Below are 16,393 nucleotides of genomic sequence, written 5' to 3' on the forward strand. Positions count from 1 at the left end.
GGAATGAACCCCTATGTTATCCAGCAAATGTTTCTATGCAGTGGATGCTTTTACAGCTGCAACCCAGAACTGGGAAACAACCATACACTCATTCACACACATATACTATGACTAACTTAGTTCATCCAATTCACCCAAAGCACATGTCTTTGGAGGAACTGGAGCACCCGGAGGAAACCCACGCCAACATGGGAAGAACATGCAAACTCCACACAGATATGCCAACTGGCCTAGCTGGGACTTGAACCAGTGACCTTCTTGCGGTGAGGCGACAGTGCTAACCACTGAGCCACAAAAATAAAAATGTTAAAATCATTTTTCTTAGAAATAATACAATGTTGTTATAAAATGTTAAACTGTAAATCAGTGCAAGTGCAATAATTGCGAGAAATCCCACACCATCTCATGCCAATTCATAATGTTTTGATTTATTGGCTAATTGGTATTAGTTTGTATGATCTCATTAGTATATTTTAGTACAACTTCTGTGCTCAACTCACACTGATGTCTGGGTTTAGCGGAGGTATTTTCCCTCTTTTAAATTTTTTTAAAATTTTTTCTTTAACTTAACCTAATTCATACAAATTAGCCACTAAACTGATAAAACATCAAATAGTTATGTTTCCTTGTGAGATTAAGCTGGAGATATCATAACTGATTAAGAAAAGCTGAATTAACATTTGTAAAGTATCCTTATGTAATAATTATTAAACCATGGGACTTTACAGTTACAAAATTGTTAAAATATATTCATGAAGCCTAATGGGCATAAAATAGTGATGAGAATCGGAAGAGGTTGGCGATATGATATGTGTTTACCATATTGTTAGTGAAAATGTACAAATCTGTTGATGAGAATGATGGTCAACAATAAGGAAAGTGATGGGTTTGCTCTGGATCAATTCATCATATGTCAAGCTCGTTGTTTAAAAACATTGTCAGACAAAAACTAACCCATTTCATCTAATATCTAACCCATTTCACACAAATATTGCAACTTTGTAAATTCATTCATTCATTTTCCTTCATCTTAGTCCTTTTATACATCAGGGGTCACCACAGCGAATAAACCGCCAACTTATCCAGCTAATTTTTTACACAGCGGATGCAACCCAGTACTGGGAAACACCCATACACTCTTATTCACAAATATACATTACGGCCAGTTCAGCAGTTCCCACTTAGATATGCTTAGCGTTTATAGCAGGTTTGGCGTGCTGTCCCAGGAGAGAACCCTGAGCTCGGAGATACTTGAGCCCAAGGTCAATAAGCATATAAAGGGTATCCGAGATCAGGTAGGTCTCGAGAACTCCCCCTTAGAAAAGGGAGGAAAAGGAGGAGATGGGGTGGAAGGGGGGATTCTTCCAAAGCGAAGATAGAGCAGTAGGAAGAAAATCCATTTATAGTAAGCTTGGATCACTCTGATTGGATTATTACTGATTACAGATGAGAAGCCAGTTGTGCTCAATCATATCATGTGTCCCTCTGGAAATTAGTTTGTGAAACTTTACTTTAGCTTATTCAATTCACCTGTACTGCTTGTCTTTTGACTCTGGAGAAAACTAGAGCACCTGAAGAAAACCCACACTAACACTGGGAGAACATGCAAACTCCACACAGAAATGCCAACTGACCCAGCCGGGATAGCGACCTTCTTGCTGTGAGGCGACAGTGCTAACCACTGAGCCACCATGTTGCCACTTTGTAAATTCTATAGCTATGTTCTATGGCAAGTAGTAAATCAATAAGGCACACTAAACCCATCTGAAAAGACAATACACTTTTAATAAATCAAGATAATAATAAAACATTTGAAGTGCATAACTTACATATAAACACATTTCATTCAGTCCTTACTATTTACAATGATTCTGCTCCAACTCAACCTGATTGAGTGATGAGTTTGCAGCATGTTTGGCAGCAGTAGGATCTCCATGGCTCATTCACTTACATTCATTTAAAAAACAAAACAAAACAAAAAACACTTCTGCTACAGAAGAGACAAACATGGCTTTGATTACAATACATGTGCGAATAAAACAGTCCTCGGCACATCTGACATAAATCTTCTCTCATTTCCAATCCAAGGCTGGTCTTTGGTTTTTCTTAATGCTTGCCCGGAGCATCATAAAACCTGATGGAGAAGAAAACAAAAAAAAAAACAGAGTTGAGTTTCAATCTGCAGTCGTTCAAGCCTTCGGAATTGGATATTTATTGTTCTTAATGAGATCTTTGTGCGCCCCTTCTTTTGGACATTGTTGCTGTATATGTGTGTGTGTTTGTGTGTTTTGTTAACTCCAGACCGGCTCTGGCTCATTGTGTGGGGGTCACAGAGTAAAGGTTAAAGGTGAACACCTCTCAAGAGGGTCTGAAAACAGTAGGCGGCTCCGCTGGGCTGTCACTGTGAATGTGTGTCCCCCCAGATACAGTGGCACATCACACACACAATTCCAGCATCGACACCCAACCCAAAGTTCAACTCTCAGTAAAGCGTCCTCAGTATTACATGAATTTTTAAGGAAGAACTGATAACAAACTATATTTGTTGTCTGCATTTGATGGTATTGTTGAATGTTTCTCTTCAAGAACGTATATATGCTGTATTATATGTATGCTAAATTATATTATTGCTATATTAGGGTTTTTTATTATTAAAAGTTTGAATTGAATTATACTTTAATATATTTTCGTTTTTTTTTTCTATTTTTTAACTAGATTTTCCAGCTTTTTAGCAGCTATATTCAAATATTTTTAAACATTTTATTTCTAGCATCAGATGCTTGGCCAATTCATTATTTTTTTTTTATTTAATTACATTTGATCATTTTGAGCATTAGGTACCATTTATATGTTTTTAAACATTTCATTTTAACAACTTTCCATAATAATTTATTTTAGTCCACTTTTAGATATTTAATTTAATTTGAGCATCGGATATCAAATATGCATGGTGGCTAATGTTAGATGTTAGGTGGCTAATTTTATTTCATTATATATATATATATATATATATATATATATATATATATATATATATATATATATATATATATATATATATACTTACTGTTGAGGTTGGAATTATTAGCCCCCCTTTGAATTTTTCTTTATTAAATATTTCCCAAATGATGTTTAATGGAGAAAGGAAATTTTCACAGTATGTCTGATAACATTTTTTCTTCTGGAAAAAGTTTTATTTGTTTTATTTTGGCTAGAATAAAAACAGTTAAATATTTTTTTTACTATTTGAAGGTCAAAAAATTATTGGCCCTTTTAAGCTACATATTTTTTTTTATATTCTACAGAACAAACCATCATTATACAATAACTTTCCTAATTACCCTAACCTGCCCAGTTAACCTAATTAACCCAGTTAAGTCTTTAAATGTCACTTTAAGCTGTATAAAAGTGTCTTGAAAAATATCTAGTAAAATATTATTTACTGTCATCATGGCAAAGATAAAATAAATCAGTTATTAGAAATGAGTTATTAAAACTATTATGTTTAGAATTTTTTTTCTGTTAAACAGAGATTGGGAAAAAAATAAACAAGCAAGCTAATAATTCTGACTACAACTGTATATTGCAGAAAAACAAAATATGGCAATGTCAATTTTGACTGTTCTCAGTTTTTATTGTCAGAATTAGTGCAAAGATGCTATGCTAATGAAAAGTACTTTAACTTGCCATTGTGGATAAGTTGCTAAATTTTTTTTAGTAAACGGATAAGTTGCAAAATTCCCAATTGCAATTAAATAAGTCAGATTTGTCAGTCAACAAGAAATCCCAGTGTTCTGTTTGTCTTTTAAATTCCACCACTAAACCTCTCCATAACTGTACTTCCTCCACTGAAGAGGTCACCAGGTGTTTCAGAGGACTGGCATTACTCCACGTCCCACCCAAGTTTTACAGTGTGTGTGTGGCAGATAGTTAAAATGGGTTGTATTTTTCGGGGGCAGGGCTCTTCTCATGCGTCTGTGTGTCTCTCCTCTATGGGCTATATGAAGTTTTCCACTCTTTTGTGTGAGTGTGTGTGCGTGGGTGTGGAGTGTTTGTGTTTACTCCCGCTCCCGGAGAAAGTCGCACGGCTATAAACATCCAATAATTTCCCAGCTCATTTAGTACAGGGTATTTACCCAAAGCCTCTCTGTCTGTTTCCGCTGCGGCTTAAGGCCACTGGAGATCCAACAGGCGGTTAGCTAATTAATCGGCCTGTCTTTTCTCCACACCACAAACCCGCAGATCACAATGGAGTGGTAAACGCCATTCTTAAATGAAGTGGCTGCACTTGTTAGGCAGGACTGAGTCTGTGTTGTCGAGGAGTCGCAAAAGCAATTTGAGGCATTTGACGATTATTTGTCTACAAATACTCACAAGGAATGTCAGAATTTGGATTTCCTAATGATGCACTCATTGGATAGCTCTTTTCCAATATTTGCTCATTCCTCAGAGTAATAAAAGGGAATAAACAGCCAATAGGCTGGATTCTCACCTCAAGGGAAAGGTACTCTGGAGTGAAGAGGTAGACAGCGTTTCTTCGGGCAGTTGTGTCTGCGATATTTCCGCCTCAAGTTGAGAAAATCTAAAAGGAGATGAAAACAAAACACTCATGAGTGCTATGAACTGTTGGACTGTGAAGTCGGATGATGTTTATTTTGCTCTTCACTTAAAAATAGATATTTGTCACTTAAAATAAGCTGAAATAATACAACTCTGGAGATTTCGGAAGGAAACTTATTTGTTTTATGTTCAATCTACTTTTATTAGTTATGTTAACTTAATGGATATATGTTGGGACAGCACAAATGAATTGTGTGGAACGCTGCATCTTTTTACAGTGTTTACTGCTCTGGGGACAAGAAAAATAAGAGAAAACACCTTCATGTTATTATCGGTTCTTTGAATTTGCCATTAAAATAAAAGTGTTTTAGTACTTTTTAAAATAAACTACAGAAAACAAAATTCAGATGAGAACATTATCATTAAACGAATAGTTTACCCCAAAATGAAAATTTATTTACCATTGCCTTTTGATACAGTTTGAAACTTTTATGAGTTTCTTTCTTTTGTTGGACTCAAAAGAAGATATTTTGAAGAATGTTGGTTGATAGAAACCATTGACTTCCATAGCAGGAAAAATGACTTTGGAGGTCAATGGGTATCCTCATACAGTTTGAGGGGTAAGTAAATTATAACAGAGATTTTATGTTTTAGGTAAACGATCACTATAAGAGTGAGAACATTACAAAAAAAGGTAAAAATTAAAACCATCATTGTTTTTAGGTTTTAAACACTAAAATGTTGGGGAAAGATTGTATATTATACATATAGAAGCCATACATACTTCATCTAAAAAATGTGCATGTAAAGGTTTTCACTGAACCAGCAATGCCAATGAAGAACCTCTTTTAAACACAGTAAAAACGTAAGGCTTTTCACTGATCGTTCAGGTGAGAATACAGGCTATCTATATTTATTTACCTTTAGTAATTCTGTGAATATTTCAACCCAACTCTTTATTTTTCCTTCACACTATCAGCTGTGAAATCTACAATTTGATATTTTAGGTAGGGGGTGTTGGGATTTGGGATTTGATTTGACTTCTTTTTCCAACAGGACCCCTCCCCTGATTGGGGTGTTACCTGAAATAAAATCAAAATGAATGGTCTCCCTGGTTGGTAACAAACAATCTGGAGGGCAATATAACAATCAGAGGCTCTTGTGATAACGCGCATGTCACTTCCCTCCATAAGCAGCTATTAGATCCTCTCCCAGAGGCGCGGGGGACAATGGCACGGTGCGCACGGGAGGAGAAGCGGCCGCTTTTATATCTGCCTTTGACTAAAGCTATGCGAACTCCATGTACCTCCCTCTCTTTCACTCTTTCACCGCAGTAACCCTATGCTAATGCATTATGCCTATTGTGCTCAACATCATGACTAACAATGAACGCCGGTGCTTGATCGCCCACGGGCACCAGATTAATTGCGCATAGCCGCCACAGCAGCGGGAGACGAGAGCGTGGTTATACACGTAGGCTAAAGTACATTCAGTTACAGTGTACGAATAAAACCTCTGCTTTTAGATACTTGCAATACTAGATGCCCTAGTGTACGCAAATACGGCTTAATCTTCTGCGTAACCGTGGTGTGTATTTCCAAGTTTGCGCTGACGTGCGCGTTTTAAGTAGGCCTAGATGTGCAAAATAACTTATTCCCAAGTTAAGGGTCAAGTGAAGTCCTTTGTGAAACTCGAGCTCGTCTCTGGAGTTTGTTAAGATGCTGAGCTTTTCAGAAGCGTCAAGCGCCACTTAAAATCCACTCAAAGCACTGACCCTAAATCAGCCATGACTGGGAACAGACCACTAACAAGGACAGACCTAAATATGCCAACTACATTTTACTTTACTAACGAGGTGACGTTTATTTAAAGTGACTCGCAGCAGAACGCACACTTGGGTTTAATTAAGCCAACTCTTTTTTGATCAAATTGTATTTTTAAAACAGGTAATATTACTCAAAAAAATTATTTCACTGCAAAAACGAGAGCGCGAAAATAAGGGTTTGTAGTAGGCATCCCTTTAGATTAATTAGGCTAATTAATTACAACAAGAAAACCATTTAATAAGCCTACTCTCTGTACACAGGAGGTAAAAAGCAATTTTGCCTATTTGTTTACAAATCTTACGTAATTTAATCTTTCTTCACTTCTAGACAATATCTTGATATCTTGCAGTAAAGTGAATCGGATGTTGATTCAGTGAGCATTCTGAGAGTTCACTGAAGGTGAACCGATTCAACCCATTTAACCAACCTGTTCACAAGAGTCGTTTGCTCGTGAATCGGTCTCACATCTTTGTTTCACGTGCAGTCCGCAACACACAATTCGCAAATTTGAAATTCAGACTATAGCTATACAGTTCATTATGGCATCAAAGACTCCATGAATAACGTTTACCATTCTTTGCATATAATTTTTCAAATACAAATGAAAGTTACATTGGGTTAGAAAGCAAAAAGGTTCTTCCTCAAGGAGAATCAAGTGTGATTTAGACTACAAAATAGTCTAGATATATGGTTGACTGAAATATTTTCTTTTTAATCGACGTGACTTAATATTTTACATAGGTTTTTTTCAATCTATAAATTACAGGTAGGCTAGCCTACAACCGCCAACAGAACATTTTAAGTTTGTCTAAATGTTCGGAGCTTTGATTCAGTTCTTCGCCTCACAACATACTCGAATCGTTTGCCTCATGTTGTTTAGCCTAAAACTTGTCTATTTTAAGATGTGGTGGTGTTGAGTAGCTTACCGTGTTTTGTACCATGTTTATCTGCGCTGATGAGGACCAGCACTGTCAGCAGCAGCAGCAGCAGATACAGCGGGTGGAAGAATCTCATGGTGATGCTCAGGGTGGTTTGGTCCGCGGCGCAGACTCGACTCTCCTCACAGGATGTCCGCGGTTCCTCAGACGATAAATTCTGTCGGATGTGCAGGTAACGGACTGTAGAAATCCTCTTATGTGTCTGTCGCTCTCAGCAAGTGTTCTCAGATCTCATATAAGTTGAGTTATATAGAAGACACGCAGTTGTAGCCAGCTCTCGGTCTCTCCAACTTTTTCAAAGTTTGAGAGGGCGATATTCACTCTCTCTTCTCTCTCTGTCCTCTGAGGGATGGATAGATAGACAGATGACCTGATGAGTGGGAATGTTCAGTTGAGACAATGTAGTTTCACCCCCTCTTTATACAGACAAGAGAAAGGGGAGGAGAGGGCACGACAGAGGAGGGGTATGAAAGACCTAAAACTGGGTGGGGACAGGGCATCACACACACACACACACACACGCGCGCACACACACACTGGACATATTGAACCCACATGTATTAGGTAACATAGCTGGCCGAAAGGAAACCCTTTAACACAATGAGTGTAGAATAATTGTTTGGAGATCATACTTCACGAGTGCAGAATTGTTTTATGACATAAAGTGGGACTAAAAAAGGTCTTTTTTTTGGCCAAGCAATTATAAATATGAATATCTTGTCCAAATAAACTTTTTCTTTCATTATCTTAAATTTGATTAGTGAGAAAATAAATAAACTAGCCTAAATGTACATACATTCAGACATACAGTGCTTAGCATATATAAGTACACCCCTCACAAATCTATCTTTAAATTCATATTTTAATAGGAAGCTATACAATATAATATTTTTGCAAATACGTTAGATTAGTCAGTGCTGAAGCCAAATCTGGTGCTTATCTAACAAAATGACTTACAATAACAATCCAAAAACTAGTACACCCAAATGTATATCTTATAGAAAAAGATTAAACATAAACTTTAAAAAGAGGAAAAATCAAGAGAAGCAAAAAATATATATATATATATATATATATATATATATTTTGTCGAAGTTTTGTAGGTTGTAATTTATTTTTGGCAATATTTTGCTTGAATTTAATTGTATCATCTTTCAATTTCTAAGTTTGGTGACTAAAATATAATTTTAATAAATTAAGTTTAATAGTAAAATAATAAATAAAATAATAATTAAAATGATAAAATAGGGCGGCACTGTGGCTTAGGGGTTAGCCCTGTCGCCTAACAGCAAGAAGGTCGCTGGTTTGAGTCTCGGCTGGGTCAGTATGCATTTCTGTGTGGAGTTTGGATGTTCTTCCTGTGTTCTTGTGGGGTTCTTCAGGTGCTTCAGTTTCCCCCACAGTCCAAATACATGCTGTATTGGTGAATTGAATAAACTAAATTTCCTCAGTTTTTGTGTGTATGTGAGAGTGTATGGGTGTTTCCCAGTACTTGCAGCTGGAAGGGCATCCGCTGTGTAAAACATGTGCTGGATAGATTGGCGGTTCATTCCACTGTGGCGACCCATGATAAATAAAGGAACTAAGCCAAAGAAAAATTAATGAATGAATGGATTAATTAAAGAATAATAATTTTATAAATTATAGAACATGTTTGTATTTTTAACACTCCTTTACATATATTTTTTTTAATTTTCATTGATGGTTCCTTGAGGAACTGTCCATGGAACTTCTTATCCCACAAAATGTTGTTTACTGTAGAAAAGTTTCTCTTTTTTTTGGATTATATATGTGGTTCTCTGAAGAATGTTTTACTTAAACGCTCTTTGAGGAATTAAATATGTTTTTTTCTGTGGCATCACTGTGAAAACCGCTTTTTGTTTTTTCTGGCACAATGATTTTTGTGAGTCTACAGGTATTTTAACATAATATTCTTTGTCTTTATGTATTATATTAAACATAATCAATCAACTGTAGTTTTTATTTTAGTTTAATTTTATTTACATATATTTATTTACTTAATTATATTTGCATATATTTACATTTATTGTATTTTATTTTCAGCAATGTTAGTGCTTCAACAATATATTTTTATTTGTTGTTTTTATAAAAAAAATGATAGCAGCCTATAAATATATTCCTTTTTAACTTCTAAATAAATATATTCAACCAAAAAAAAATAAAACCTGCATGGTCTACCTCTTTCCATTGCATATTTTGATATTCATTACGCAGCTTAATGCTGTCATCACAAAGGTTTCTAATAGTTTTAATTGTAATTAATGATAACAACCCTGCTTCATTCACAATAATACCCCTACGAATGATCGTATATTTACTGTCATTTGTTTGTTTGATGGAGCTGCTGTGCCATTAGCATATTGTACTAGTTTTATGCATTGTCTTGCACAGTCGAGCCGTTCACGACTCCAGCTCATTACAACAAAACACATACGCACACTGGGGTATCAGTAAATCTAATATCATTACCATACTGGACCCATAACACACTGGGGTACCTGTCCAGTTTAGTATCACATCACTGAACAAAAGCACACACACAAAGAAAAGCCATTCTGAGCTAAAACTCCCTCCTTCTGTCCATCAGAAAAGGACTCTTCCATTATTCACTCTGTTTTTGAGTAAACAAAACTTGCTCTCAAGCACTTTAGATTTGCTAAACTTGTACTTGAGCTCAAGGGAGCCTAAAGAGACATCTTTCAATGCAATGTTTACGTGAAAATGATACATGAATTAACACCGGCTCACTTTAAATCCTAGCTTAACCCTAATGTACACTGTATTTATGTTTGTGTGATGAATTATAATTCTAAACCTCTGCCAGTGCCATGGTTTGCACCATTTCTTGCTTACTGAGTGATTTACTGGCATTTTACACTTTCAGAAGTCAAGCGAGATGAGTATTAGATGGTGTAAATCCATACTTTTTGATGGAAAAGCCAGACATTAACTGTAACATTGTTTCAGGCAGTGTGTAAGTGTGTGTCAGGCTGGCTCTCCTGTTGTGAGGTTTTGTTCTGGTTAGTGAAGTACAATAGTAGCTCATTAGTAAATAGAGAGCTCATAGATCCAACAGCTACTCTATAATCAGCACTTCACAGCTCGTTCACACACACACACGCACACACATACACACACAAACAGACACTGACCAGGCCAGCCAATATTTCACACACCTCTTGACCAGGGCTAATCTCAAAACAGATGGTTTCAGCAGCAACATTTGGGTTCACATTTAGCAGAAAATAAATATAAATAAATAATAAAATTAATAACAAAAATAAATAAATAAAAAGCTAAAAGGAAATTACACTGAAATTGATCTCTCCTGCTCTTTTTGTAACATTTCTCTAAAGTTGGTAAAAAATAAAGATTATTATATATTTTAGAAGAAAATAAACAATATTTTTCATTTAACTTAATGTTACTTGCATTTTCATTATAATTATTTGTAAAATTTGCTAACCACTAACATTATTAGATTTATTGTTTATTTTATTGTAAAAAAAAACTGTAAAATGAAAGTCAATTAAAACTAAAACTGATAAAAAATAGTATTTTTAGTTGCAAGCACTGAGATAGATAGATAGATAGATAGATAGATAGATAGATAGATAGATAGATAGATAGATAGATAGATAGATAGATAGATAGATAGATAGATAGATCTAATGAATGAATCTAAAACTGAACTAAAATACATAAATATAAACTAAATATATTTTTCAGTGTTTTTTCCAGAATTTCTTAATGAAAACTAATGTTAAAAAAAAGCCATTTATATCAGGCCCGTAGCCAGCCTGGTGAAAGGGGTGGTTCTTTTTTCCCTAAAATAGAGAAACCTTTTTGCAGTTATTTGCCTCATGTCATGAGGTTTAAATAATTTTTAAGCTTTATTTTTCGCTGGATTAGCTTGCCGGATGGCCATCAACCACACTTTTTGATGTACCAAAAAACATTTCCTAAAGATTTAGAAGAAGAAAAATATGAGAATAATACTTATTTTTCAAATTCAAATTACTTTCATATATCATTAGATAAAAGGATGCTGTTCCAAGTTTTGAATTAAAAACTAGTCTATAGTTTATTAAGCTAACACAAACTGGCCAGCACATTTAACTATCCTCAGTCACGCTGAAGCAACAGCCAAAAGAGGATTCTGCTTGGTATTAAAGCCTTGTTTGACGGTTATTTTAATAATTTATTATGGCAAATAGCACAGTGGCACAGTGGGTAGAACGATCGCCTCACAGCAAAAAGGTCACTGGTTTGAGCCCCGGCTGGGTCAGTTGGCATTTCTGTGTGGAGTTTGCATGTTCTCTTGTGTTGGCATGGGTTTCCTCCGGGTGTCGGGTTTACCCTACAGTCCAAAGACATGCGCTATAGGTGAATTGAGTAAGCTAAATTCAAAAATAGGACAAATGAGCTTGTGTATGGGATACATTCTGGATCTTTCTGGGCCCACCTCAACCACTCCTGGCTACGGGCCTGTATATGGATTAAGAAATAAAAAATAAAAAAGGTAACAGCAAAATATTTAATTCAAATAATATATATATATATATATATATATATATATATATATATATATATATATATATATATATATATATATATATATATTTATATATACCGTAAAAAGCTTGTCTAGTGGGAGTTTTTAGGGACAGAACGAGGTTGTGAGTGTGCTTTTCCTGACCTCTTGGAGTGTAAGTGTGTGTTTGTGTCCATAATGAAGTGCATATGTGTGCGAGCCGAGTGTGTGAGCCATATGTGTGTCCACTCCTTGACCTTTCTCATGTGTGTCTCCATTAATCTCAATTCTTCTTTGATATACTGGGCCTGTCATGGACTTTTAGTGCGTGTTTGGTCTGATATATTGCAGCTGTCATAGACGATGCCCATCCTTATTAAACATCCATTTGTGCAAACAGTGTGTGTGTGTGTGACTACACATCCTCTGAGCCTTTTTTCATGTCAATTAGGATTAGATCCCAGCATGCAGCTAATGGACCAGGACCAACAGCCTCAAACTTTAGACCTAGGAGTATTTCTATCCCAAAACAAGTGTTCAGGAGTACTGACTTCTGCGTTTTTGCTTGACCCACCTTTTTTCTACACCTCATGGTTCTTTGCCTGAATTATGAGAATGACTTCTGATTTGAACTGAATTGAATTTTTATTTGACAGATTTTCAGCTAGCTTTACAAAAATACAAGTATCCCATACATTTGAAATAAAAACTATTGAGGATTAAAACACAATAAAGCCCAGGGCTTGTTTCCATTGTGGTCCTCACTGTTAAATAAAACAAGGTATGGCTTTAACATACATAAAACAAACATAAAATATAATGCATAAAACAAACAGCACCTACAATTTTAAAACAGGAACAAAATTATTCACAAATACATTTATTCCTTCATTCATTTATTTTCTTTTTGGCTTAGTCCCTCTATTAATCAGGGGTTGCCACAGCGGAATGAACCGCCAACCTATGCAGCATATGTTTTACACAGCGGATGCCCTTCCAGCTGTATAAAAACATATTTTCCCCCACTCGACTTCCAAATTTAAATAAACACATAATAAAATCCCAACCCTTAGTATTGTATGAATGCTGTTGCCTTACCAGTTGAAAATAGTTCACCAAATAACTAGGAACCACATTATTAAACATATTACGTACCATTCCCAGTTTTAAAAGAACATACTGTTTTACTAACATACCTGATTCTTTAAACTATTTGTGCAAATGTGCTCTTGTATGATTTTTTTAAATGATTCGTACTAATTTATTTTAAGGGTAAAATAATCTTTAAGTGTTTTAAAAGATGGGTGTTTTAAAAACTGAAAGTGTTTTTAAAAGTTGGATAAAAAGGCTTCTTTTTCTTTACTTTTCAACTATTCAATGACAAAATCAATGACAAAATGTTTTAGAATTAACAAATGAACTAATTAGAACAGGAATTTACTTACAAAAATAAAAGTTTTGCTGTATGTTCCAATTACATGATTAAAATGAGCTTAAACAGCATAATTCTAGAAAATGTTTGACAATTTTACCCTTAAATTCATAAAACATAATTTAGTTAATAATTAGTTGGTGTGTTATGAATGATTATTGTTGGCTTATTTTTTAAAGACTTGTTAAAGTTTAAAGGAACACTTTTCTTCTTTTTTTTTTTTGGGAAGATGGCTAATTTTACAACTCCATTCATTTTAAACAGCTACAGATATTGGTGAAGCACTTTTAGCTTAGCTTAGCTTAGCTTAGCATAGCTCATTGAATCAGATTAGACCATTAGCATCACACTCAAAAAAATGTAAAAAAGTTTTGGTCATTTTCCTATTTAGCTTGACTCTTCTTTAGTAACATTGTGTAGAAAGACAGAAAATTGAAAGTTGCTATTTTCTAGGTAGATATGGCATTGCTGCTTAATGATTTTAAAAATGGCAAAACTCAACTGTTGAATTATAGGGGAGTTATGAAATGTATTGTGAAAAAGTGGAGTGTTCCTTTAATGTTACAGAACTGTGCTGGGGAGTTCCGCTTGTGGCTTTAACAACAACAATAATATTTGTTGATTGACTGTAAAAATAACTGTGCTAATGCCAGTTCTGAGATCATTTGAGATTTTTTTTTTTTTTTTTGATTTTTTAAAAATGAGTTTTTCTCTTGGAACATGAAAAAATATATTCGGTAAAATGTTAGAAACTAATTATTGCAAAAAAAAAAAATCATTGTTATTACAAAATAACCAATTTCTAGGATTTTCCAAATTAATTTTTTTGGTGTGTTCAACACAATAAAGAAACTCTAACTGGCTTGTGACAAGTGAGAAATTGATGACAGAATTATTATTTTTGGGTGAACTGTCCTTTTAAGTTGACAATATAATTCTAATGAAAATGATTCGGTCTCACAGGTTCAAAATCAATTTTACTCTTTAGTTCCATTTTCCTAAATTATGTAGAAATTACATATATAAAACGTGGAAATGTGCCATAATTATATAAAATGTTGCAATATTTATTTTTCAGAGAGTAACTGCAAAATATTTATGTAGAAAATTACGTTTCAGTTCTTTTTAATTAAATTTCCACAAAATTTTTTGGAAGATCAACAAGTCATGAGGACTGATTAATTTTTTTTTGTGTTAATACATTATTGAAATTAAACTTAATTTTTCAAGTCATACAACACTGTAAAACATGCTGGGCTCCTCACCGATCCTCATGTAGTCCCAACATAAATCGATTAAGCTAACTTAATTTTTTTACAAATTTAAGTGGACTGAACATAAAACAATTATGTTGTCTCAAAACAAACATAATGATTGTGTTGCTTCAACTCATTGTAAAGTAGCAGTTTGAATAAGCAGCACAAATATTTTTTTGTGTGTAGAGCTAAGTTTTAATGTAATGCAAATTTAATTAACTTGTCATCTTAATTTTATGAAGTTTAAAAACTTTATACAATAATTCAAAAGGCAGCAGTTAAAGTATGAGGAAAAAGATGGCTAATGTTTGCCAAAGTGCACTCAAAAAAATATTTTACTCTCTCAAACTACTTGTTTAAAATGAGCTGAAACAACACAATTCTTGAGATTTCATAGGGAAAACTTAATTTTTTATGTTTAATCCACATAAATTTGTTGAAAGTGTAAAGTTAACTTAATCAATTTTTGTTGGGACAACATGAATGAATTGTGTGGAACCCTGCATGTTTTACAGTGTGTTGTAGTGTGTTTTAATTCTCTCTGGTGATTCTCCTTCTCCCCTTCACTTTATTCCCTCAGTTTGAATATGCTAATCAAGCTGTATTCTTATTCGGAGTCTTCTATCCATGAAGACTGAAAGCTATAGACAAGAGCGCATGCATGAAAACACCGGCTCGCTGAAGATGTCGGCCTCAGTTTGCTCACTGATTGTGTATGTCTGCCACTGCCTCTGTCTGTATATGTCGTGACGTTTGCTTTATTGGGGATTAGATGTCATTACTTGGATTAACCTGCCTTCTCAAATAATCCCTCTGATAAGAGACGAGTGTTACTGACTCCACCCGCTGATCAGATGTTTTGAGGCCTTAAAAATCAGAGCAGATGTTTTCATATAAAGCTGATTTTGTGCAGTGCCTCAACAGTTGATTGATTACGAGTAGAAGTACAGACATTTTGGATTACAAGTTTTCTGATATGTAGTTTCAGCACATGGTATGTTAACTATGAAGCATATTTGGTTAAATTTCTGCTAATTTGTGAACAATAAAATTGAGAACAAAATCATTGGATTCAAATTCGTTTATGTTTTGATGTATGAGTCTAGGTTTTAATAGAAAGGATTAGACTTGCTTTTTATCACTCTGTAATTTACAAAATACTGTGCACAGCCAGAAAACTTGACATATAATGAGGCAAAATCCGAATAAAACTGTAACTGTCTCTGAGCTGTCACTGGGGTGGTACCTTTTCAAAAGGTACGCATTTATACTTAAAGGGTCCATATTGGTACTTCAAAATTAGTACCTAAAAATTTAAGAGAAACACTTTACTTTTAAGTTACTATGTACCCTTGAGGTATTAAAATAGAGCTTTTAGGTACAAATTTGTACCTTTTGTACCATCCCAGTGACAACTTGCGTACCTTTACTTCTGAGAGTGTTGGTTTAAGTGCTACTGAAATGTCTGTGCAGTAGAAACAAAAACTCTTTTAAAGAAAACAAACTTATATGTACTTTAATTGAAATCTACAGGCACAAACTGATGAAACGGGACAAAATAAACACTTAAAGGGATAGTTCATACGAAAATAAAAATTGTGTCATCATTTACTCTTCCTTGACACTTGAAGAATCTAAGGATCTGAGAATCCTTGTAGCAAACTCATGTATGTGTCGCTTCAAGAAAACAACCATTCGTTTGTGTTGTGTTTTATTTTCATCTGTTTAAATTACTTTATTCCTCATTTAATTATTTTATTTAATCATATGATCATTAGTCATTTATATAATTATCATTCATTCATTCATTCATTCATTTTCTTGTC

General features: G+C 34.4%; 1 protein-coding gene across 1 annotated transcript; it reads right to left on the reverse strand.

Annotated features, from left to right (window-relative positions):
• Window positions 1-1,765: 1,765 nt before the first annotated feature.
• On the reverse strand, window positions 1,766-7,717 carry apela (apelin receptor early endogenous ligand). Its single transcript, NM_001297547.1, has 3 exons — window positions 7,313-7,717; window positions 4,493-4,582; window positions 1,766-2,134 (listed from the first exon to the last, which is right to left on the reverse strand). Exons 1-2 carry the CDS (start codon window positions 7,398-7,400, stop codon window positions 4,494-4,496), a joined length of 177 nt encoding a protein of 58 aa, NP_001284476.1. The 5' UTR covers window positions 7,401-7,717; the 3' UTR covers window positions 1,766-2,134; window position 4,493.
• Window positions 7,718-16,393: the final 8,676 nt, after the last annotated feature.

The sequence above is a fragment of the Danio rerio genome, chromosome 1 (assembly GCF_049306965.1).
Source record: "Danio rerio strain Tuebingen ecotype United States chromosome 1, GRCz12tu, whole genome shotgun sequence".
Taxonomy (NCBI): Eukaryota; Metazoa; Chordata; class Actinopteri; order Cypriniformes; family Danionidae; genus Danio; species Danio rerio.